The sequence below is a fragment of the Passer domesticus genome, chromosome 13 (assembly GCF_036417665.1).
Source record: "Passer domesticus isolate bPasDom1 chromosome 13, bPasDom1.hap1, whole genome shotgun sequence".
In the NCBI taxonomy this organism is placed as follows: domain Eukaryota; kingdom Metazoa; phylum Chordata; class Aves; order Passeriformes; family Passeridae; genus Passer; species Passer domesticus.
This window is the reverse complement of record NC_087486.1, coordinates 4,668,976-4,694,203: the sequence shown is the minus strand read 5'-3', so window position 1 is coordinate 4,694,203 and position 25,228 is coordinate 4,668,976. Positions and strand designations below refer to the sequence as shown.

The window sequence follows — 25,228 nt, the reverse complement described above, 5'->3', positions numbered from 1 at the left end:
AAAGAGGTTAGATTTGGATTAGATATCATTAAAAAATGGGATACTGTGAGGAGGGTGAGGCACAGGAATGGGTTGCCCTGAGAAGTGTGGGTGGATGGTTCTCATTCAGGTTGGATGGAGCTCAGAGCCACCTGGTCTAGTGGGAGATGTCCCTGCCTGTGGCAGGGGAGTTGAAACAAAATGACCTTTACTGTCCATTCCAAGGCAAATCATTCTGTCATTCTGTGACTCTGTGACTGGAGAGAGCTCTTTCAAATGACAGTGTTGGGGCTCTTGTTGGTGACCTGCCCTGCATTTATAGAACACAAGGTGCTGTGGCTTGTTACTCATGGAAGGGTTTAAAAAGCCTTTGCAATAATGTACTTTACTTTGGTCAGGAGGAGAACAGGATTTTATGTGGATGTTACTGAGCTAACACATCTGTGCAAGCTGCCCCAGCTGCCTTAAGCTTCACATCTACAAACATTTTCAGAGTTCCATGTATTAGCTTGATCTGGGAGGAGCCCTGCAGAGCTGTGGCTGCAGTGCCAGCCTGGTTGGAGAACTCTGCTCACAATTCCTCCATATTAAACTTTTAGGAACATCTTGGCATGTCCTTTTCAGCTTCTGCTTGCTGCAGTAATTACAGCAGGATAACTTTAATGGCTGCAAGAGTCGTTACATTTCATTAAATAATCCACAGCAGTATTTGACTGGTATCAGTCATTTCAGAGGGTGGGGTAAGCTAGAAATGTAACAGTTTCCAGGAATTACCACCCATTTTTACAGCATGTACCCTTCTTCAGCAGTGATTATTTATGGATCAGGACATGCACGGTTGCCCTTTACAGCAGCCATTATGATTTCCAAATGGCATTTTGCTGATGTGTTTGTGGCAGAGGGAACAACTCTGGTAGCCAAGTGTTGAAATCAGGCCTGACCCAGAGAAGAAATGGAGTTTTCTGGTCTCACCACTGAGTCTGCTGCAGCGGTATGACTAAGGGTAAATGCCAAGCTTCAATCTTTGTAGTGTGGATTTTGGGCATTGCCCTGAAAAACAAGTCCTTGCTACAGGTCTGTAAGTAGCTTCTAAGAGGAGCCATGGTGCTGCAGTACTCATGTCTTGTGAGACTGAGACATTTTCCACTCTAATCCTTTTCCTTTACAAAGGCAGTGGAGGAGAAGGTGCCCAAAGGACAGGGAGCTTCTCTGGGCTACCTCACAGGGATGCCTTGCTGTGCCTCTGGACCAAACTGCACCACCAGCTGGGGCCACAGCCCTTTCCCAGTTTACCCAGTTGCAAATGAGCTCCAGCTTGCTTAGGCTGCTCCTGAGCTCCTTCTGTGCTCTCAGCCAGGGAAAGGAACGAGCCCCAGCCTGCTGGGACAGGCATTTGACCTTTGCTGGAGATGTATGAACTTCTCTAGGAAGAGCTGCAATCCCCAGAGCTCCCTGCCCACAGGTAATTAGGCAGCAGCACTAATGCAGTCCTGGAGCCATTGCCAAGCTGTCGTGTGGTGGTTGGTCCTGCAGGGAAGGGATGGGGAATGAAACGAGGGGAGCAGGGAAACGTGCTGGCAAATGAAGAGAGCAGGGTTTAGCAGTGGCACCAGCACTGGAAGCTGCCTGCACTGTCTTTAGCTCTCAGTTGTGGCAGAGCAGTTCTGTCAGATTTCCTTGAGCTCATTGCAGAGCTGTGATTATGGGAAAAAATTATGTTTAGCAAAATTAAGGAGTAGTGGAGTGCAAAAACATATGTTTACTCTTAGTGGTTAAAGCCACAAGAATTTTTTTTTTCTCTCAGCTAGGAATCGTGCTGTTGCTTATCCATGAAGAAGCAGGGGTCACAAAGTGATTTAACCTGTAATCAGCAGTGACAGAGAATTTAAAAGCTGTATAGAAAAGAAACGTGATTTAGTTGAATTGGGTGGGTTTAGGTTTTTTTCTGGTTTCTTTCCCCAGAGGTTGAGATGCAATTGTTGGATGTTTTCTTTCAAATAAAGTATTTCTCCCATTCTGCAAGGGAAGAAATTAAAATTACCAATTCTTGAGTGAATATTTCTGATAGCTCCCATACTTTGAGGGCAATAGGTGTGATGCTGTTTTCCATTCTTTTAAATGACAAATCCAACTTTGATTTCTCTCCTTTTTCAAAATCCACTCACCCAGATTGCAAATTTGTCTTTTTATTGGCAAGAACAAGCTGTGTTGGGAGAGAGAGATACTGAGGAGTTTTCTTTGTGTTTGCTTTTACTTAAAGTACATTCCAGGCTGAAAGGATAGCATTTATGTAAAGTGTATAGGCTTCGAGTCCAGGCTGAAATGTGTGTTCAGATTGTGTTCCCTTAATCCTGTTTAAGGAAAGAGAGGAATCATCCACCATCAGATTAATATTGATTAAATGTCACAAGGATTATGAAAGAAACATACTGTACACTTACCAAACACTGAAATCAAGTTTAAAAGTGTGGCAGATTTATATTTTATTTCCTAAGTGTCCTCCTCAGCTGATCTGTTTGAAGCTCACACAATATTCTCCATGATAAATTTCCACTGTGTATTCCCACTTCAGGTGCTCCTCTGAGTTCCTTTGCAACTTTGCACAAGAATGCTGAGAGGAGCTTCAAAGGAATTCAGTGATGACATTGCTATTGTTGAGCTGCAGGAAAAGTGTTCAAGGACCCCAAAACTAGTCAAGAAGGAAATATCTAGAGGTCAGCATAAGTTGTAGCAACCTTTCTTCCTGTACCTGTTCTCAGTTTGGGTGCTCTGTTCTGTTCTTCCCTTTGTATCCTCAGATAAATGAGCTGTGCCAGGGAGGCTGTGGAGATGGTGTGACTGCAGGCACATACATCACTAATGACCCACTTGCTCATCTCTGGGCTTGCAGCTCATCTCATTGTTTGCAAGTTTTCCAGCTTAAAACCCAGGCTCCATTGATTCCTTGGGACTCTGAGTCAGAGAATTTTTTCTTCTCCACCCAGCAGGGTTGGAGTCACAAGGAGCTCCTGTCTGGCCTAACTCAGCCACAGCCCAGTGCCTAAGGCTTGGCTCACTCCCTGTGTGCGTACAGTGCCAAGACCAAGGGCTAAAAATAATCTGTAATAAGAAATAGAATCAGTTTTAAAAAAAATTATATTACATTTTTTATTATAAACACTTTGTTGATGCTGCACATGATCTCATTATTGCCCTTATTATTCAGGAATTTTTGATTGCCCTTAATAGAACAACTGCCCAACACTTACACAAAAAAGGAAGACAGACAGACCTTTGCAATGAGCTATTTTTATAGGATCCTGGAAAGAAACGTGAATGAAGCTTCATGGCTTTTGTTCAATGCACTGGCTTAACCTAACCAGGCTATTATTGGACCCTGAAATAGAGCTCTTATTGATTTCAGATTTAATGGGATTCAAGGGGAGCAACAGCAATTACTATGCTCACCCATTTAAAAACATAAATTAAGGATGAATAAGGCTTTTAAAGTTTGGAATTGGAAGAAGCAGTCACAAATAATTTTTACCTGCATTGTATTGGATTTACTTCCTGGGCATCTGTTTGCACACACTTTCTGAGACTGTCACATATTATCCTGATGAGACCTGCAGAGGAGAGAACCTCCTCAGATGGATGTTTTCATGAACAAATTGCTGAATGTGTCCTGATCAATAATAGTGGGAATAAAAGTAGTTTATGGAGACCAACAGCACGCTGTGCATTGCCTCTTGACTTCAGCTAGAAAAAATCACAGCAAATCCTTCTCCTTCCCCCCTCATTTGCACAGTCCTGCAGAGCACTAAAGAGAAGATGCACTGAGGCAAACTTAATCACCAGGTTCATCACAGGCCTCTGAGACCCCACTTTCATTTGGAAGCAGTGATATACAACACTAAGGGTGTGCTGCAGGTCTGTAATTATCAGTAAAAAAATACAGAGTGGGAAAGAAATGTGTTGTCTGAAAAGAAAAAGGAAAGTGGGGAATAGCTGACCAGGTGTATCTGCACCTGAGTGGAAACCTGCATTCTGCTCAGCCCCAAGAGCTGCTCAGCTGATTGCCACCTGCCCCTGACAGCAGGAGCATCAATTATTAGTCTAAAAAATCCTCTCATGGCATTGTATTTGAGCTCCTCTCCTCTCTCTTCCAGCAGAGAGCAGGGGAAGCCCAGGGGAGGTTTTGTGCAGAGGGAGGGGGCTGTGATCAGTGTCTTGGCACAGTGGCTGGGTCCTGGGAAGGTGCCAGGGAAGGTGCCAGGTCAGTGCCATGCAGCTCAGGCACTCCTGCAGCACGCAGGGAAAGCAGGAGGCAGCTGGAAGAGCTGAACACAGATTCCTGTGTTCCTCTGGTTGGAGCTGCTGTTGGTTAAGATGCACCTTCCAGCTGAGATTTGCTTCTTTCCTGGGGCATTTGTGCTCCTCCACTTCCAAACCATAAAACTGGACTGGAAATGTTCTCTTGCCATGAGACTCCTGATTTTTGTTCTTGGATGAAATGAACACATACAGGGGTCTTTGACACCCCACACCTTATGCACTGCAACAGGGGAAAAAAGCCCAAAACCCCAAAATACTCTCTGAATTAATCTTTATGGTGATTCAAAATATTTAAGGTTGATCCTGTCATATGCTGTATAAGTTCCCAACTGATTGTATGGAATTAAGTTATTGGGCAGAGAACCAGCTAATGGAAACACATTGATGAAATCATTTTTGAGGGACATTAAATGGGACTTAAAATAAAGCTGAAATGGCTTTATGGATTTTTCAGTCAAACTGTTTATGAACATTTATCGGTGGTAAATTACACAGTGTCAGAAGAGGGAATCAGTATAATGGAAGCCTCTCTGATATAATACTGTGAGAAAGAATAATTTATTGCCTAGAGATGTACAGTACAGTGTGTTTAAATCCAAATGATATTATTGTTTTCTTCTGTCTTTGGCTGATTGCACATAAGTTACCCTTAGCAGCAGCAGAGAGTCTCATATGATTAACAAAAAAAATTAGTACTTTGCAATGAAATAGAAATTTTCTGTATGCATTTTTCATGGCTGATAGAAGATGTTTTAATAACTGATAATTCAGGAAGCAGAAGCTGTGTTGTACAATAATAAATGTAGGTTACATTGGCTTTATACTCAGTAAAAGGGGGATAGAGCAGCTTTGATTGAAAAGGGAGATTGTAGCAGCTGATTCTTGAACTGTTGGAGCTGTTTGTTAATGCCATTTGCCAAAACCCATCATTTCTCAGGTAGAGGACAGTGAAAATAAGACTAGAGTAATGCAAGACTAGAAGGAAATTGCTGGTCCTGAAAGTACTGCCCCTTGGTTTTGGGACACCAGATCTTCCAGTCAGGCATTTCTCAGATCTGTCATATTGTCTGTCCCATCTAACTGAAAAGCTGCTCCCATTGCTCTTTTGGCTAAAAAACCCTCACTTTCCTTCCCAAATAGACTCAGGACCAGTTTACTGCTGCTCATATAAGCACTGGCTCTCACACAAACATATAAAAAAAAAGTGGTTCTTTTCCCTTGGTGTTATTTACCCTCCTGATGTATTTGTGCACAGCATGAGTACCCTTCCTGAGCACGTCATGCTGCTCAGCCACACAGCCAACTCCTTCCAGCCTTCTTTAACAGGACAGATAGATTTCTGGTTTTGCAGTCAGGACAGTTTGTCCTCTCTGGGGGTGAGCAGGAGGGCACACAATAGTTTGAGGATTCACTGATGATTCTTAAAATGATGTGGTTTCCTTTCTCTTTTGGTGTTCCTGTTAGACTTTCTTCTTGCCTTTCAGTTCAATGTTGTGTTTGCCTTCCCTTTGTCACACTGCCATGAATCATGAGCAGCATTCAGTATTTATCCAGGGATATTATATCTTGGAAGCCTCCAACATGTAAAATAAATTTTTACTACTTTCTAAGCACATGAACTTGGACTTCATTTTTTCAGTTATTTGTTACTCCGTAACATCCCAGTTTCCTTCAGCAGAGCTGGAATAGCCCAATTCAGTGACAGCAGCACATTTCCCTCAAACTTTCCTTCCTTTTCTTGCCAAAGCCTTGAGTCACAGTTGGATTCCATGATCTGCGGAGTCTTTTCCAACATCAGTGATTGTGTGATTCTAAAACCACTAAATGAGGTCACTTCCTCCAGCCTTCACTTTCAACACCATCCAACACTGGTGCTGTCAGAGCTGGCTGGGGACTTCCACAGTGGCCAAAAGCCAGACTTTGACACAAATGTCCAGTGGAGCTGAATTAGTCCAAGGCAGCTTTTCCCCCCCAGGCAGAGATTGAGACTCTCCAGTGTAGAACAGGGGGGGCTGGAGGGAGGGGGCAAGTTTGAGGTCCAGAAAATTCCCAATAGCACAAAAAAAAGACAATGGTTCTTTAGTGAAATCCTCAGGCAGCAGGGTGAAACCAAAGGGAGAACTTCCCCAGAGTGTTTAATTCATCCATCAGCCCCCTGCTACAGAAAGGGGACACTTAGGATGAGGATTAGGTGAGGTGAGGGAAGTTTATCAGTGTTTTTGACAAACTTACTCTGCCTACTCAGGGGGCCCTCAGCTGCTGACAGCCAGAGCCAAGGGAGGGATGTCTCACTCCTGGTCCTTCAGCATCCCCTCGTGGCTGGTGTCCTGCTCAGTGACAGAGACAGGTGGCCCTTTGAGAGATTCTGTGTTATTAAAGAAGAATATGAATTATACAGTCAAGGCAGAAAGCCCTATCAAGGCAGGTAGCATTCACTTCAAATTCGGATCAAAGGAGAGAAACAGAAAGGTTTGGAAATCTCATTCCTGTTCCCAGTGCATGAGGGACTTTTTAATGGATCTGGCAAGAAGGGAGACAGGAAAAGAGGGTTCGAGAACTGTGTAAGGAAGGGAAAACAAGAAAATGGAGGAAATGAATACCCAGCTCTTTCATTTTCAGCCTTCTTGAAATGACTGCATTGGGGTTTTCATTGACCTTGGTTCCAAAGTTGCTTCCTGCATTTAATCTAAAAAATGAAAGCCTGGAAAACCCCAAGTTTAGAAATAAGTTAAAGTTTCTCCTTATTCTGCAAGTACTTCTGGTTAAAGGCAAGTAGTTCTTTTGAGTTTGCATGACTTGAGTATCTGACTTAAGGTGTCTAAAAATTAACTAAAATACCCAGCATAAAGTCACCATTTAAGCCATGTGGGTGGAAGGGGTACAGGAATATCTGAGTGCATCTCTCCAGCTGCACCTCCTCATCCTCCTTCCCTCAAAAATCACTGTTCCATTATGCAGATAAGTGCAGGCTGGATGTTTTGCTACATTTCGTTGCAAAGCCAAGAGCCAAGGCAATTGTGTTGGATAAAGCAGAGATTTAAATCATTTGGAAACTGTTGAGAGAGGACAGATCTGATAGTAACAACCTTCATGGTTGGCAAGTTACAGCTGCTTATGACACCTTGTAACAATGAAAGCTTATAGTAAAGTTAAAAGCTCAATATCTGTATTGTGCCATAGGATCAGCTTCAATCCCCGAGTATAAACCTTCAAACTTTAGACTGCTTTTATAATCTTTGAGTTTACTTTGTTTTTTTCGGGGTTAAAAAGAGTTGGGTAGGTTTTTTTTATAAATGTTAGAGTGCTTGTTTTCATTCTGATTTTTTTTTTCTTTAACACTCTGGGACAGCTTAGTTAATTTATTTCAGTGTAAAGAAAGTGGAGTCATACTGCAGTCGTAGGTGTTTCTCACTTATGGCAGCAGTTACAGCAGGATGTTGTCTTGACATGTTTTGGACCATCTCAGAACATCTGTTATTCTGTAATGATGACTTTCAAACTGCACACAGGGAACAGCTACAACAGCATGTGTTAGGAGTGCTCTCAAACTGTACATGTAAAAGTTTTCATCAGGATCTGTAGTTTGCACCAATAACTTTATCAAACTAAAATCTAAAGAAATAAAAAAGTGCCACCAGCGCTGTCTGCATGCTGACACTGAAATTGCTGTGATGACTGCAAGTAAAGAGTGACTAATTGTTCACAGTGGGTCTGAAGGCAAGACCACAGGTTTGTATTTAAGAATATAGGTCATACTTGCTCATTGGCTTGGCAGCTATATATTGGAGAACAGGCACATTAATTTCTAGTGCACACACTCTGTGTGTGAGGCAGTTAGTGCCACTCTCAGCTGTGTTTTAATTGGAAGTTTCAGTGGGAGCAGGAATGTGATGTTCTGCAGCAGAGTGTCAGTGACAGCACCTGGGGACTCCTGTGCTCCAACAGGGTATTTTAAAAGTAGAACAGGTTCAGAAGAAAAAAAAAAAAAAAAAAAAACAAACCAGTGAGAAGTCCAGAGGATTTGCTTCACAGTGAGTGATTCAGAAAGCCCAGAACTTCTGAGAGAATCTGAGAGGGTTGGGGGAGTTGGGTCACCATCGGTGTCTGACTAAAGTCTCCTCATGCAAGGCTGGTTGGCACACGAGGACTCGAGAAGATTCAGTGGCTGAAAGATTAAATGAGACCATTTCAGATGAGATGCACATTTTAAATGAGAACAGTCAGTGGAAAGGGTTGCCAGAGGGTGCCAGGGCTTTGGCTTACAGCAATGATGTGTGGAGAGCACATCTTTCTAGAGAAGAGATAGCAGGGGTTGGTCACAAAATATGGGCCCAGTTCAGGGATAGTTGGGTGAAATGGCCCAACTGGGCTGTGCAGGTGGCCGTGAAGAGGATAGCAGTGGTCTGGAATTTGACAAGCAGTTTCTAGTACCCAGCAGTTCACAGGTCCAAAGCCAGTCAGCAAATGGGGCAGTGCAGCTTCCCCATTGTCTCTGAGAGAAGGGGGAAGGAGCAGAAGTTAAATAATTTCTGCGTCACACATTGAACTGGTGGCCAGGCTGGGACAGGCCAGGGTCTGCTTGTGCTGCCCAGCATGAGGGTGCAGCTCCTCCTTTTCCCCAGGCAGGAGCACAGCCTGACTGGAGAGGTGTTTGCAGGGATCAAGTCAAAATCTGCTTTTCTCTCTTGAGTATCTCTGAGAGCCCAGTGAAAGAAATGATGTTGTAACGTGCATCCATGTTCTTCCATGAGGGATGCAGCCGGATTAGATGCCTGGTTACAAAGGGTGTCTTTTCCAAGCTCCCTGCATCAGCTGGGTCAGCAGACTCTCCCCAAGTTGGGGTGCAAGCACCTACTTTTCCAGCCAGAAGTGCAGTTTACAGGCAAACCCCACGTGTAATCAAGGCAGCCCATTGCAGATGAACAAGGTCTGGCTTTTCTGGGGACAGAAGGGATGTGCAAGAACGACATGGGGTCAGGCAATGGGTTAAATTGCACCTAGGTATGATTTGACAATCACTCCCCTGATAACAGCTTATAATGTTTACAATTTGTCTTCTGTTTTGTTTTGTGATTTCAGGAGCAGAAGGCACAGTGTTCCCTAAATCTATAGAAACTCCCAATGTCAGGGCAGACCCCTTCAAGGAACTAAGGTAAATTTTGGAATATGGTTTAATGGTAACTCAGTGGAGCCTTGTTGGAGTTGTGCTTACTGCTGGGCATCATTTCTGCTTTTGCAAAAGAGCTTGGGGATTCTCTTTGGAAGGCATTACAAGAGAGGATGCCATGGAAGGGAAGGGACCTGCCATATTTACATGTGATATGACCAAACTAAAGGCAATCACAGGTCACGAGAGCAGCATTTCTGCTCTGCAATGTGCTCTGCATACCCTGGGCTCAGAATTTGGAAAAAAAAAATGGAGTAATCTTTTGCTGGTTGTGCAGGGAGGTGCTGAAGGCTGTGCTGGATCACAGGGAGTAGCAGCAGGCAAAAGGATAATGCTGTCCAGTATTATCTGACTTGCAGAATTGCAAACCCTCCCTGACCTACACAGGGCACAGCTGTGCACATGTGTAACTGCTGACACTTGCAGAGATGCCACTTGCTGACAGCATTGTGCCATGGGGGAATAAACAGCACAGCTCCTGGAGCCAGCTCTGCACTCAAGCTAAGGCTGGGTGTTATATTTACTTCTTTTTTTTTTTTTTAATAATTTTTTAAAAAAGTCTGGCACTACAGATTAACTTGAATGCCTACCCTCTGGAAAGATACTAATCATATGGCCTAAAAAATTAATGACTGAATCTCCTGGTATTTTCTGACCAAGAGTGCTGTAGGGGTTTGCCTCAATACTCAAATTATTCCTCCTTAGAAGAAGAGAGATAAATATTTTACAAAAAAAAAAAAACACCAAAAAAAAAGAAGAAGGACATTTTGTCCTTAAATATTGGGTTGCCAACTCTCCTTTGCTAGAAAATCCTGGGGATGGAGCAACCCTGAGCCAGCTGAAGTTGAGCACGAGTGCTGCTGGTTTACTGCAGGTGCAGGGGGCTGAGAGAGAGCCCCTCTCATGGATTCCCTGCTCTGGTACCAGGGCCCAATTAGGTCACCAGGGAAGAGGAAGAATCTGCCTTCCCTTGGGTCTGTCTCTACCTCTGAGTTTCCCCCAGGAAACCCTCTAATTGTTCCAATTTCCCACTCTGGGAATCACCTGTCAGACTGCAGGAGCAGTGGAGGCGTGATGGGGTTTGTTAGGAAAGTTTGTTCTCTTCCTCCAGGCTGTGACTTTACCCTGCCTCGTGGTTTTCCCAGTTTGGGTCTGCTTCCTTTAAAAAAAAAGAGGAAATGTGGTCTTTACTCACTGTGACATGCAGCTGGCAGGGCAGGGGCTGTGGGGAAAAGGAGATGTGAGGGCAGGGAGTGGTGGGGCAAGGCTCTCCATTTCCCTGGAAAAGCCAAGCTAAGGCTCCTGCAAATGGATTTTTAGGTGACCTCCAGGTGACAAAGGCTTTCTGGCACAGCCTGTGTTTACTGACATTTTCATTTAAAAAAAAAAACCAAAAACCTGCAAGATCATGGTTAAAATACCCAGTAGCATCTCCAAAATTTACCAGAACCAAAATTTACAAAAGCAGGTCTTGAGTAGTGCAAAAAAAGAGCAAGATTTAGGTCCAAGTTTGTGATGATTTAAGACTTTTCTAAAATGGGAAGGGGGGGGGGAAAATCCAAATAAATGTAGGATGTCGTATTGGAGGGGAAAAATGTGAATTGAAAGAGCCTTAACCTGATTGACTATGCTTCTGTTCCAAAGCAAATTGAACTAAATGAAATTGAAATGAATTAATGGCAGTATCCATGGAAGGGATTGATTCAGTATATTTGATCTGCTTTAAATTCATGTTGTTATTTCACTTGTTTTATGTGGAAAGCTGTTAGGTAACTGATTTCCTTTCGAATTAGTGGACTGGGTGAAAAAAATCCTTTAAAATCTGTTGTGGTTTTTATACTTTTTAAAGGAAAATTATTTAATAGAACTTACCAAATCTCATGTGGTTTTTGTACTTTTTTTGAGGAAAATTATTGAATAGAATTTACCTGGAGGAAAAAAAAATCCCACAAGGTTCTAAAATACTTTGTGTGCTTCTGACAAGTTTATCTTGGCAAAAATAAATGTTTTTACAGCATCCTGAGGAGAAAAGAGCCAGTGGTGGCAGTGTGTAGGGAAAGCAAGGTTTTCCAAGAACAAATGCTCTACTGCTCCCCAGACCAAGATCCATCCATCTCTCTCTACATCTTGCATCAGTGGCTGCTTCTTAGGTAAAACGGTGCCTTTTGGGGACAGTACAGCGTTAACAGTGAAAATAATCTTACTCTGAGGGGAGATTTTTTGGTTCCTTCCTATTTTGATAGCAGAGTGTGTGCATAAGGTGTCCTTCTTGCCTGTTTACAAAGATGCTGCAGTGAAATGGGGCTGGATGAGATGGGCCCTGAGCTGTCACACATTGCTGGGAAAGCAGCAGTGAAATCACACCCTCAGTAGCTGGCTTGCCTCTAAAAGACCTTTTTCTGCAATAAACTGCTTTCTTTCCTGCTTAGGCTGAACTTCTCAGGTGGAAAGTGCACATTCAGCTGCTGCAGGTGCCCCCAGGCACCAGCAGCCTCCATCTCTATCCTAAAGCAAGGATTATGATCCTTTGGGGATTTCTCCCTTTGCTCGTGTCAGTGCCCACTCCTCTTCTTTTGTTAAGATCCCAAAATGAGGTGTCAGCTGTCACAAAGAGAGGAGACCAGCTGCTCCTGTCACACCTGGGAGTGAGGATACCTGGATGTCCTCCTTGCCTTCCTCCTCTCCTGGACAGAGAGACTGATGGCCTGGCAGGACAGACAGACTGATGGCCTGGCAGGACAGACAGGACATGCTTGCAGTCACATCTGTGTGTCACACTCTCCAGTGACAGGACTTGTTCTCACCAGGCTTGCTGTCCATTTGGCTGATGAATGGTTTTCATAATTCAGCTGTACTGGTAAATCAGCTGCTCTTTCAGGTGCTCATCATCCTGGGGATCCTCTTGGCTCAGTGTCCTTTTAAAACACCTTTGCAGTGGTTTAGGAGAGAATCCCAGTGGGAATACGTGCAGCCTTTTCCTGACATGCTAAGCCCCTCTCAAGGCTCCAAGAATTGCTTTTGTGCTTGTTGGAGCCAGCGCTGGAGTTTGCTGCAGACAGACTCACGTGCCCCAAGATATTCCTGCTCAGTGTCCACTCTGCTAGGAATGCCAGGGCTCATTAATGTCTTGTTTAATGCAGGGTGTAATTAACAGCACGTTTCCTACCTAGGCTCTAGAATATTCTTTGATAGTAACCTAAAAACTAGAGATGGTAGACAAGTTTTTGATTTACTTTTGTGAACTTCTTCATGCTTTTACATATTTGAAGGAATTGTAGACTCCTGAATGTATTTGTTGTTGCTCATTGGGTTCTAAACCGGTCAAAAGCTGTGAAAAGGAAAGCAAACAAATCCAAATTAATTTTAAATACTTGGGATGTTTAGCATTGCCATCTGGTATCGTCCCAAAATAGTTTAGGGGGAAGGCTTGGGAGATTTGTTTGGACATTGAAATATTTGCACTCATCTGCATTGACGCTTTTTAGAGCAGGTTGGTGCCTTTGACATATGGTAATGTGATTGCTTATGTATAAAAGTTGAATTCAATATGACCTTTTCTCACTGGATTATTTGAGTAGCACCCAAGTAACTTGTCAAGAGGCTGCCTTGAGAACCTCTCCTTGACATTGGCAGGAATCAGGTGCCTTTTTCTATTTACATGCCTCAAAAAAAAACAAATACATGCCAGAGATGCAAACAGAAATTGTCCATCAAACACCAGATTAGCACTCTGCAGAGGTGAGGGATAAAGGCTGCACTAGCCAGTGAATAAAGAAGAAGAAAATAGTTTGAGGGGAAAGGATTAAAAGGTGGGTGATGAAATATAAGATAAAAGTATCAGGAGGATGCTGTTAAAATGCCAAGTGCTGGAAGCTGGGGATGGGGTGGGGTTGGGGCAGAGCTGCCTGAAGTCCCAATGTCCAGGTTGTGCTGCAGCTTGGAAACCTGCTCTAGGGTATTTCTGTTCCCAGAGTTAAGTAAAAATAAGTCAGACATGAAATTCACTCCATGAGGGGCAAGCACACACCTGGAATTCATCCACAGATATTGTAGGTTGAAAATGCAGTGAATTTCTCATCCAAGGCTAGGAAGCCAAGGGATGACTGTTTTTTTCTATAATGCACAAATATATAGTTAAGGGAGAATTAATCCCTTGGGCTTAAAAGGGTAATTTTTGGCTAAAGTTAATTATGAAGCACTGAAAGAACGAAATGGCAGATGAAATGTGCTTGCTGCTTGATTTTATTAGTGCAATTCCACCTCACCATGTAGAATACTGAACTATCCAAATAGTCCAAGTGAGACCTGTTGTAACAAAAAACAATTTAAATACAGTGCTGAGCTAACATAACAATACTAATTTTGAAAAACAGGAATTCTTACCAAGTCAAGGTTTCTGTCAGCTGTGTTTCACAAGGCACCATAGAAAAGTTGGTACAAAAATAATATTTCTGTCTAAGACCAATTACATTAATAATGATTAAGAGGAGAAATATTAAAGGAAATGCAAAAAATTAATGGTATAAAAGAGGAAGTTATTGGTGAGAAATGAAAGTCATTTATAGAGAGTAATATATTATACTGAAACCCTGTTTTGCTCACAGTGATCACTTGTGGATTCCTGTGAGGTGTCAGCAAGGGGGAGATGACCACTGAAGGAAAGGGCAAATTTCTACAGGAAATTGCTGCCAAACAGCATTGCCTATGGGACAGAGAGCAGTGGGAATATCACTCTTGTTTGCTGGTTGATGCACCAAAAGATGTGGGAAGATATCAAGATTCATCTTCTTCTGCACATAATTAAGCAGCACAATTGCAACTGCAGCAATGGCTCCAGACAGAGACCAGCTGAACTCTTCCTGGGCCCTGAGCAAACCCCAACAGCTGGGTTCATTATTCTCTCTCTGCATTTATTCTGTGGGGGTTTCCTAACGCAAACAAAGTCTTTTCCTGGGAGATATTAATCATCAGTCCTGGCTGTTATCTCAGATTGAATACCTTTGCTGTGTACAAGATCTGTATCCTGCCTAGCTGCCTTGTGCCCAGGTTTGTCATTAGCTTTCAACAGCAGAATGTCACTTGCTCCATAATCAGAGCATCCATCTGACCTTCGAGTGCTGCTCACAGAGGTGTGTGAGCCAGAAATCCTCTGGGGCTTGAGAGAAACCCCATCCCTGTGACCAATCTGTACAGTCAGACGTGCAGATGTACCCATCTGAATAACAAAAAAGTGAGCTTGTTTGGCTTTTTTTAACTCTCTGTGCAGCACACCGCTAACCTTGAGTAGAAAATAGATGCTAATAAATGCGAGGTCTTAAAAATGTGAATTATAGCCATTTCACACTCCATGGCAGACTCACACTGGTGAAATGGCTTAATACTTAATTACAATGCTTGTCCTTCTCTCAAGTGCAGATGACATTCCTCAGATAGATTTTGCAATGACATCTGTGGAAATAAGTTGTGAAACTAATTAGTTATTCATATAATACAGAATATTGACTCCACACTGATTAAAAGGATGTGGTGACACATCTAACATGATGTATCTGTCGAGTAGGTTAGTCTGAGGTGGTATTTTTGGAAGGGCTTACAGAAAATGATGAAAATACCATTTGGCCTCTGGAATGCAGATGTTTGTAGGAAATGTTGCCTTTCATTTACATTTTGATGGTGCTTTAGGAGGACTGCCATGCTCTGGAGTGACACTGCCCTAGCAGCAGTACCTGGGCTCCAGGCTCTGAGGACCATTTTTGGGGTGCCAACTATAAAAAAGTTTGCAGGTTATTGACTACTTGCAGCTATCAGTGCTCTAAAAGCAAGCATTAGACAGCTCCCCAGAGAGATGGGCAAGGAAACTGCTGGGTTTTTTTCAATGTTTTCCTTGCAGCAGAGCCTGGCTGGAGCTGCTGTTCCTTAGGGCAGTCAGGAGATGCTGCAGCAGGAATCAGTTGGTGCTGCTGCTCAGGAATCCAGCGTTTGTCACGCTCTGTGAAAGGCCCCAAAACCATTCTTTTATCATAACATTTGTACTTGAGATAGAGCTATTTGTACTGAGGGTATTGAGCATGAAATACAGAAGTAAATAGAAAGTTGGCGAGGAAAGCACCTTACCTACCTATCACTGTGATCCCAATCCTTTGCAAATACTGTGATATTTAGGATGTAATCATATTCAAAATGACTGAATAGCTCAGAAGAGAAGGAGATTTTCCTTTGAACACTGTTCTTATCTTAAAGAAATGAGAGGAATGTAATCCACTGAGCACCATGTTTGCTTTTGGGTAGAAAAATACCTGGTTTTCTTTAATATTTCTCTCTATCCCTTCATACATCTCTCCAGCTGTGCATCACATATTTCTAAAACCCCAAGTGAAGAGCAGAGCAGGCGAAATAAAAATCTCTGCGTTATTCAGCAGTCAGTACCTGCTTCTGAGAAGGAATATCTCCCTGCTAAGGCTTCTCCTGTGAGCCTGGGAGCTGTCTGCAGGCAGAGATCCCTGTTCCCACTGTGCTGAGCCCAGCACTGGAACCACAGCTGGGATTTCACCTGCTGAACTGCAGCAGTCCACAGCCTGAGAATGGGGCATTTAGCACAGACTCCTCATTAACCTGGCACAAAATAGGGAAGGACAGTTCAGACACTTCACTGCCCAAGTGAGGAGTTCCTCAGGGTTTTGTTTCCCGCTGCCCTTTGCTGGTGCCAGAGGGTTTGGCTGGGCCACAGCAATAATGTTTATTAGTTTGAGTGAGGTACTTGGAGCTACAGAAGTCCCCTGTGAATAAAAAGGACATTTTTACAAATACTCTAATTGTACTTTAGGCTGTAGTCAGGAATCAATAGCTGCTGCATAATCTTATTAAAGAGAAGGGAAATATGTGTCCACAACTACAGCGGGGTCCTTCCCTTTGAAAGCAGTACTTTGTATATACTTATTAAGAGAAATGACAAATGTTCACCGTGCCTACAGAATCTTTATTCTGAATTTGTTTCATGTGGAATGGAGTTGCTTTCTTTAGGCCAAACAGGAGTATCTATGTCCTTTCATCATGAATTGATTTTATCTTTTTCATGTGTGGTGACTTCCACTGCTCTGCTTCTCTTGTGTATTCTGCAATATGGATTTATCCCCTGGGTTATTGGGGCACCTCTGGCTCTCTTGAATTGTAATAATTTCTGGCCAAATAGCGTTGCTGAGTTCACACTGAAGGAATGTCACTCCCAGCTCTGGAGTGGTGTTTGGAATCAGCATGTGGCTCATGAGAATCCCTTCCTAAAAATGACCAGCAGCCAAACCTGGCCATTCTTTGCAGAGCCCTGCACAGTTCCACAATTGCTCCCTGGTCTCTACTTCATCTGGAGTGATAAGAATACATTATCAGTGTGTGAGCGTCAGCTGTGGGCTGCCCTGCCCTTCCTGGGCTCAGCAGTGTTGACTGGAGGAGGTCAGTGACCCATCTGGCACCTTGTGTCCTGTGAAGGGAGGAAATGGAAATGCAGAAGCTCCTTTGTGCTGCCAGGTGGGTCCTTTTTCTCATCTCCAGTTTAGGAAAGCTGAGAGCCCACGGATTTCACAGCCTCATTTCCAGGTTCTGCTGACAGCTCTGAAGCTGGCAGTCCCTGCTCTGCTTCCCAGCTGATCTGGTGTTGGAGTGACTCACTGTAAAAAAGGAGCATTTTGGGGGCCATACTTGTGAAAGCACCATGTTAAAGGTGGAGCACTGGTTTGAAAGGCAAGGTGGCAGCCACCATTTCATCTGTCCCAGAGCTATAAATACACACCCCAATACACACACACAGCCCTGCTGGCAAGGAAAATAATGCCCTGCTTCACTTCAGCTGCACAAGAACATCCTTGGATAGAAGCAGCCTTAAAAAAAAAAAAAAGCTTTTCTTTCACATGATGCTGTGTGGCTTCAGGGCCATGCAGGAGATGAGGAAGCAGAAATGAGATTGCACCCCATTAATAGTCCAAAAGCAGATGAGTGGCCTCAGGAAATCTGAAAAACACAGAAATACCTTACAATTTTCCAGAAAGAAGAAGCAAAAACCCCAGGGTGGGAGCAGTAGGTGCAGAAGGAGAGGAGCTTTGCCCTGGCTTAGGCAAACAGGGATGGGTGTCGGGATCTTGGGACCCTCCTGGCAATTCTTCCTCCAGCTGAAACTCAGCTGCAGTTCTCTGTTCTCTGCTGAGGTGACCTCAGTTCATGAGTTATCTCCTGCCTTTTGCAAAACAAAAAGAAAAACACATTCTCTGCCTTCTTGCCTGGTTTCATGCCATTAAGGAAGGCTGGCTGAGGACATGTTATAAAGTGGCACAAGGGAATCAAGCAGGAAAGTAAACTGAAAAACCCCAAACTTAGGCCATCAAGGATCATAAAAGAAGTTGTAAAGCAGAGAGGAAATGGTCTCCTGGTGAGCTGGAGAACAGCTGATAGGGCTGGATAATGAGGGGATGTGCTGCTCCAAGGAGATGTTCCCTGCCAGTGAACTCAGAGAAAATCTGCTTATATTTGATATAATAAGGGCAAAAAGCAAGACACAGAGTTTACACTGCCAGTCCCAAAGTGTGTGGCAGTGATAAAAATATGTCATGTCCTGTCCACTTCCTTAAGTATTAGCATTTTAAAAGACAGAGAAAGAAGTAAAGTAAAATGTCAATTTAGGGTTTTTTTATTAAGGATTTGCTGTCTTAACTTTAATGAAGGAGTAATAAATATAAATGGATATTAATGGAAGGTTATTAAAGCTGTCTATTTTGATAGAAAATATGCAGTATCTTCTTCTCCTGCAATGCCAGAGGTTAAAGATTATTATTGCTTCCTAAGGCTTCTGAAATTAAATTCTCTCTTATATGACCCAAAAGGTATGATTGAAAATGTGTGCAAGTGAAATGGTTTGTAATAAATTCATATTGCAATAAAAATCTCTTTAGAAAAACAAGATATCTTACAAGAATCAACTGAGGAGCTCTGTCTGAAGAGGGAACAAATGGTTTTTATAAACCATTTTGGAAATTCAAATGCTTCCAGAAGGATCACCCAGAAAGCACACAGCAACTTGTGAACGGGTTCTGAGCTTTCAGCCAAAGGTTGAAAGCCAGAGTGCCCTGGGTTAAAAACTGACTTGAACAGGATCTTTTCTGGTTTATACAGTTCTAATTAATTACAAATGACATTTCTGACAGAGCCTCTTAGGGTGCAAAAATGAAGTCCTTCATAACTGCTGTTTGCCTCTTTCTAAAGCCTCCAGACCTCTAAATACCAGATAATCAATTCGTGTTCCCCTGGAGCAAAAGGACCTGTGCTCAAAGCTCAGTGGAAAAAGCCATTCCCAGCTTAGAGTGCCAGGAGATTTGGGCAGTTCATCTCCGCCCCTCTCCAAATCCAAACCCGTGGGTGCAAATCCTACTGCAGCCTCTGGATCAATTCACTGAAGCTTTTTGAACTACAGAAGTTTTGGCAATGTGGGGTAACCATTGTGGTGTTGGTGTTTCTAATAATAGGCTGAATTCTGCAGGCAGAGCCTTGCCTTTATTCAAAGCACAGTTCCCATGAAGTCACAAGGTAAGGTTGGCCCTGCACAGCACGTTGTGTCCCTTGGTCAATTCTGGATCATTTGCTTCAGTATAAATAGATATTAATGGAAGGTTATTAAAGCTGTTCATTTTGATAGGAAATATGCAGTGCCTTCTCCTGCAATGCCAGAGGTTAAAGATTATTATTGCTTCCTAAGGCTTCTGAAATTAAATTCTCTCTCTAACGACCCAAAAGGTATTATTGAAAATGTGTGCTTGCAGTCACACTGTGTGCAACCACACTGCATGTGTTCCTGCAGGAACTGCACATCTGGAAACAGGAACTGCACATCTGGAAACAACCCAGGCCCTGAATTCAGCCCTGGGACCTGGAAACTCCTTTAGCCTGGGCCTTGGCCCATCTGTGCCCTGCATACTTCCAAAAATGCTCAGTTTTATCTGTATGGGATCAAATTGATTCTATCAAGAAGAAAATATCTGGTTGTTTACTTAAGCTCAGTTTCTCATCTCCACCACTGCTTAATCCTTTACAAAAAAAACCCAGCAAAGTCTTATTGAAAACATCAAGGGCAATACTGCTAAAGAGATGGAAAATGGAACACTAAATCTCTCCTAGTTCCTTTCCTGTTCTTCCCTGCTTAGCATGTGACAAATTTTCTATAACACCCACTAAATATGTTGATTTTATGGGTTTTCAGTTGAGCAGTAGGGCACCATTTAATCTCTCCATCCCTTGGCATTGTGCTGAACACTGAGAGAGGACCAAGCAATGAATTTGTCGGAAGGCTTTGCATAGCTCTAAGGTGCACAGCATTCAAACAACATCACACCAGGAGTCTAAATCTATGAGTCTAGAGGTTAGTTACAGATAGAAAGAATAAATCAAGCAATAAAGGATGCCTATAATAAAAGGATGCTGCCTTTAAATGAAGACACTTCAGAGTTCATCATAAACCTCTGACATATATTCAGTCACTCTGCTTGCTGTCACAGACTGCAATATATTTGAAGATGCCTGCATATTTTATGCTGTAACCTCTGATAAACACATGCACATTTCCAATGATGTTGCCTCAGACCTTGTGAGCTGATGTGACTTGAAAGGGGAATCACTGCCAGGGAAATGGGAGCTCTGCAGGCAGAGGTGCTCAGAGACACATGAAAAGTGTTTCTGTGACTCACACAGTCTGTCAAAATGTCCATGCAAAACCAAAGAGAGTGTTGGTTTCATAACCATCTCTTTGAGGAGGCTCTCCTCCAGCTGGATGCCAGTTCCCAGTTTCCCAGTGAAGCAAAGCACAATTCCCTCAGTGTCTGGCCAGGCTGGGGGAGGCTCCAGCACTGGCCAACCTGCCAGTGGGACTGTCCTGCAATAAACAATTCTACAGCAAAATAATTGCTGCCTTTGGTTTGAATTTCCAGGGGGAACAAAACAAAGCTCAGTATAAACAAAAGCAACATCTGGCTGCACTTTCAAAGCAATGAAAAGCAAAATCAGCCTTCAAAAGGCAGACTGAAATTCCAGCAGGGCCATTGTAATGGTTCTCTTGCTTCTCACATGGAGATTATGGCTCTCCTGAAAGAACAACTGCAAGACTTATGCAGGGCCAATACTTAAAATTGACCATCCCTTAATTTTTTAGTGTCTGTCAAGAATTAATGGTGTGGCATTGATTTATGGAGCTATCCAGGCCACTTCTGCAGAGCTCCCTTCTTTTCAGATAAGTATTCTGGGAAGCTGCTGGTGTGTTTGTTATCCATCAGGACCCGTCAGCCACTCTCCATATGGTTTGCTGCAGTCAGAAAAATGCAAAATTCTTCTTAAAAGTGTCATTTTCTACAGTTCAAGAAGTGCACTTTCTGAGAGATGGATTAACACTAAAGCAGAGGAGGCAATAATTATTATTAGTCTGTCTTTCAAGAAGTAACTGAAGACTTTTGAGCACCTGAGAGATTAATATTTTTAATCCTTGATTTTTCCAAGTAGGATTGTCCATACTGTATAAATTATCAAGGGGTCACAAGCTGGTCATTTTTTTAAAAGAATTTGACATTTCTGGCATTTTCTACAAACTAGATAAAGAAAAATAGAGGAACCAAATGCAAAAAAAATAAAATAGCTGATGCTTTAAGTGCTTGTGGTCAGTATAAGAATGTGCAGAGTTTGCAAATCTGACTAAGCTACTTGAAAAATGATGGGATCTACTTTCAGTGAAAGGCTGAGGCATGGAGAAGAGACTGGGATGATCAATTATCCCATGAGAACAGTGCAGTGTCTCCTTGTGGCATGCCACCAAACTTCTCATAAAAAACTGTGTAATCTTGGCTTCAAAACATGTCAGCATTACCCTGCTGTTTTAACAGATCTGTGCAAATACGTGTAGGTGCTGTGTGTTATAAGGGAGAAGTGATGCCTTGGTCTTGTTGCTTTATGGGCTTATCTGTCTTCTGTTGGCATTAAAGTTGACATGATGCCAAACTCAGAAGAGTTTAAATATGTAAATTGGAGAGTTTGGAGGGTGTACGAAGTGTATGGATGGGTAGAGTTGGTGTTGCTTCCCTTCTGAGTAATTACTGATTTATCTTGGATGGCAGAAGAGGTATTTTCCATTCCAAACCTGAATATGCTCACAGAGAGGGTGAAGCTGTTCTATTTGTGAGGGTTATAACTTCGAGGGAGGGCTCTGTTGGAGATGCTGGATTTGCCCCTGTGTGATTTCCCTTCTGCTGTGATGTGTGGGGCCCTGGGCAGTTGAGGAAGCTGTGAGGATGGACAGGCAGTGCCCCCAGCACCTTTGAGCAAGTCCCTCAGAACTGCCATTAGCACACCTCAGCTTTTCCTGCTCTGCCCTCAGCCAATACAAATATTTCTGAGCTGCTTTTATATATATTCCGGCCACCAGCACATCCCTGTGTTTTTCCTGAAACTCCATCATTCCTTCTATTGAACTAGGAGAGTTTAGAGCTATTTGAGCTCTGTTTGTGCTGTTAATTCACAGCACGGTGAAAGTAAGAGCTGGGTGTTGCAGCTGCAGGGAAATCTGCATTCCTCTCCCTGAATCCACGTGGAATGGGGTGCCAGAGGTGCCCCATTTCCACACCAAACTCCCTGACAGCCCTCAGTGCTCAATGCAGAGCAGTACAGAAAGCACAACATGGCTTTGGCACCGAGCAGGGACAATCCTGCTGCCCTGCAGCTTTGGGTGGTTCAGCCTCTCACGTGTCTTGCTGCAGGTGGAAATATTCCCCATGGATCAGCCATGCCTGCTGCTCTGCTCCTCAGCAGTCAGTGCTCTCAGCACAAGCCTGACAGGATTCACTGGTAGCTCTGACATCTCCAGCAGCAGAAGGCACTGGTAAAATTACCTCAGAAGAGCTCACAGTGTCATTTGCCAAGCCTAGTGCCTAAAGTGTAGCCTAGTTCACTCTCTCAGTGGAAAGCAAATAGAAAAATCATTTTCACAGTGCCCAGCAATGTTTATCTTCCAGGTTGGCTGGCCTGCAGTGACATTAGTGTCCCCAGAGCCTCTGAACTTAATGATTTCCAGTTGCTGCTTGCCTGCTTGAAGCGATCCTAGTCCAGCCTCCACTGTGTTCCTCCTGCCAGTCACTATGGGAACAGCAATCAAAGCTCATATTTATGGCTCTGTAGATGTCCAAGGTCACGGAGCACAGGTCTGGTGGGAACAATTAAAACAGACCTGTCCAGTTATATCTCTTTAAGCTCTCCCCACATTACACCTCTAACTAGAGCAGTAAAGTTAAAGCAGCATGACTGGCAGGATGTGGCTGCTTTTTAGAAGATATCCTTTACAGAGATAAAGACACTGGGAATGATGTGGAAGTGTGCTAGGAGTGAAGTCAGTGTTGCTGGATAAAACCTTTCCCAGGTTTCATTTCACACCCTTCCATGGTGTGCAGCCCTGGCAGGTGTTCACAGAATTCACACAGAATCTCTGGGTTGGAAGAGACCTTCAAGATTGAGTCCAACCCAGCCCCAACACCTCAACTAAACCCTGGCACCCAGTGCCACATCCAGGCTTTGTTAAACACACCCAGGGATGGTGACTCCACCACCTCCCTGGGCATCCATTCCAGAACTTTATCACCCTTTCTGTAAGAAACTTTTTCCTGATATCCAAACTGTATTTCCCTTGACACAGCTTGGGTTCCCCCTGGAGCAGCTCCTGCCTCACCCACCCCAGGAGCAGGTGGGCTGAAGTGGTTTGAATGAACTCTTCTGGAGAGCAAAGGGTGTTTTCTCTGGTTTGGGGGTTTTTTGGTTTCAGTGGTTTTGCCCTGGGTACTCCATTACTGTCATCACCTATAAACTGGTTACTGACACAGAGGAAGACCCCAGCAGGAATTTTCACTGGGAAGGTTTTAGAAGTGATGATCACCCATAAAAAAATTATCCACATTCCAGTTGCGCTGGAGGAATCTGGACAGAGTTAAGTTCTTGCCTGTTTTATTTTTCCTCCTGTTTCCTACCAAGCAGACAATCAATAGTGTTAATGTGACTGCTGAGAGGTGCCATGAGTGTGCAGGCAATTCAGAAAAAGCAGGGCATTCCAGGAAAAAAAAAATTATACCTTGCAGCTTTGATCATTCTTGGTTTCTAAGACCATAAAAACCACCCATATTTCTTTTTTTTTCTCTTGCGGTGTTTCTTCATTATTATTGCTGTTATTATTATTATTATTTTGTTTGGCTGTGCAAAGGGAGAATTAAGGTTGATTTTAAGGTCCAGTTTTCTTTCTCTTGTTGTGTTTCCAAGGTAACTCTATTGAGTTCTTTTAAGGGCAGTACTTGGGGTGAGATCTGTGCACCTGGGGCCATTCCCACCTCACAAGCCCATCTGGTGAAGTTCCTTGTGGAGGTGATGGCTCAGGCTTCGCAGCAGAGGGGGCATTCTGTGAGGAAGATTTCCAATGAGTTGGCTTGTATACTAGGAAAAATCAGCAGCAGAGACTTGTCTGTCTCAGTTTGCTGTGCTGGGGAGAATTCTTCCTCCTGGTCTGTGCTGAGCCATCCCCACCAGGCTGCAGGGAACCCAGGGAGGGACCACTGGATGTGGTCACAAAGGCACTTCATCTCAGGGCTGGAAATTGAATCCCAGCTTCAGCCACAAAGCCAGTTCTCCTACCTGGCTGCCTTTTTAAACTCAAAATAAAATAGTGCAAAATGAATTGAAAATCACAGCCAAAAGCCTGTTCTAGGAAGGGGTTATGCCACTGAGTAGTACAGCAGCTTTTCTGACATCAGTTCTTTTTTGGTTTTTAATCTATTTCACTTCACCTCCATTTGACCTCTTCCATTAGCAACTGGAATTGTCTTTGTTACCTGCTAAAGAGACATCCAGGGGAGGTTATTACAGTCAAAAGGCAGACTTGGCCAAGGAAAGATGGAAGGAACCTTGCAAGAGTCAAGAAATGTTGAACATAATCTCATTTGGCTGTGGTTGGCCCAAGGAGCAGGAGAAGAGGTTTCAATGCCTTAAAATGAACAAGGTCAACAACTCACAGCAGCAGCACCATGGAACATACCAGCAAGAGGAGAGGCAAAGAAAGGGAGCAGAGCTTCTTGAGACACACACCTGTGAGCAGCAGGGTTTCACAGCTCCCAGTTCCCTCCAAGTGAAGCAGGACAGGGATTTCCCTCCCCCAGGAAGAGGTGGGTTCATGCCAGTAGGGCCAGCTCCCAGCAAAGGGTGAATTGCCACCACCAGGCTCAATAGTCTCTCTTGCAGTTCAGAAAAATATCATCTGGCACATCTGTCTTGAAGGATTGCCAAGCCTTTCCTCTGAATGCATGTTTTACTCAGGAGTGATTATGTGCAAAAGATAAATAGAAAACACTTTTGGTTTTAGCTGAAAATAAATTGATGCTAAGAATTTGCAAAACATTCTTTCCCTAAATTAAAGTAGTCCCTTTGGAGACATCTCTATACTCTCATTTTCAGTAAGTTGGGCTTTTTTTTTTTTCCTGATCTCTTTATCTCCCTGCTCCTTTCCTCCCTCCACCCTCCCACACAATTCCTTTATTTCCTTCCCTACACCATTTCCCAACCTATTTTCTTTTGCATATTTGAAAGCAAGAAATTAGTTGGAAATCTCAAAGAGCTGTAAGATTTTCTGTTCTGCACTATCAAAGAGCTTTGAGCCTGACTTGTTCAAATGCTCCTCATCCCTCCCATTGCCCTTCCAAACTCCTCTGTGCCAGAAAGGTC

General features: G+C 43.3%; 1 protein-coding gene across 11 annotated transcripts in view; it reads left to right on the top strand.

Annotated features, from left to right (window-relative positions):
* Nucleotides 1-25,228, top strand: part of SGCD (sarcoglycan delta) — a 305,579-nt gene that overhangs the window by 262,387 nt on the left and 17,964 nt on the right. For all 11 annotated transcript variants that reach the window (XM_064387559.1, XM_064387551.1, XM_064387556.1 and 8 more), the window contains one exon: nt 9,373-9,445. In XM_064387559.1, the coding sequence (XP_064243629.1) occupies nt 9,373-9,445 (73 nt within the window). The remainder of the gene's footprint in view (nt 1-9,372; nt 9,446-25,228) is intronic.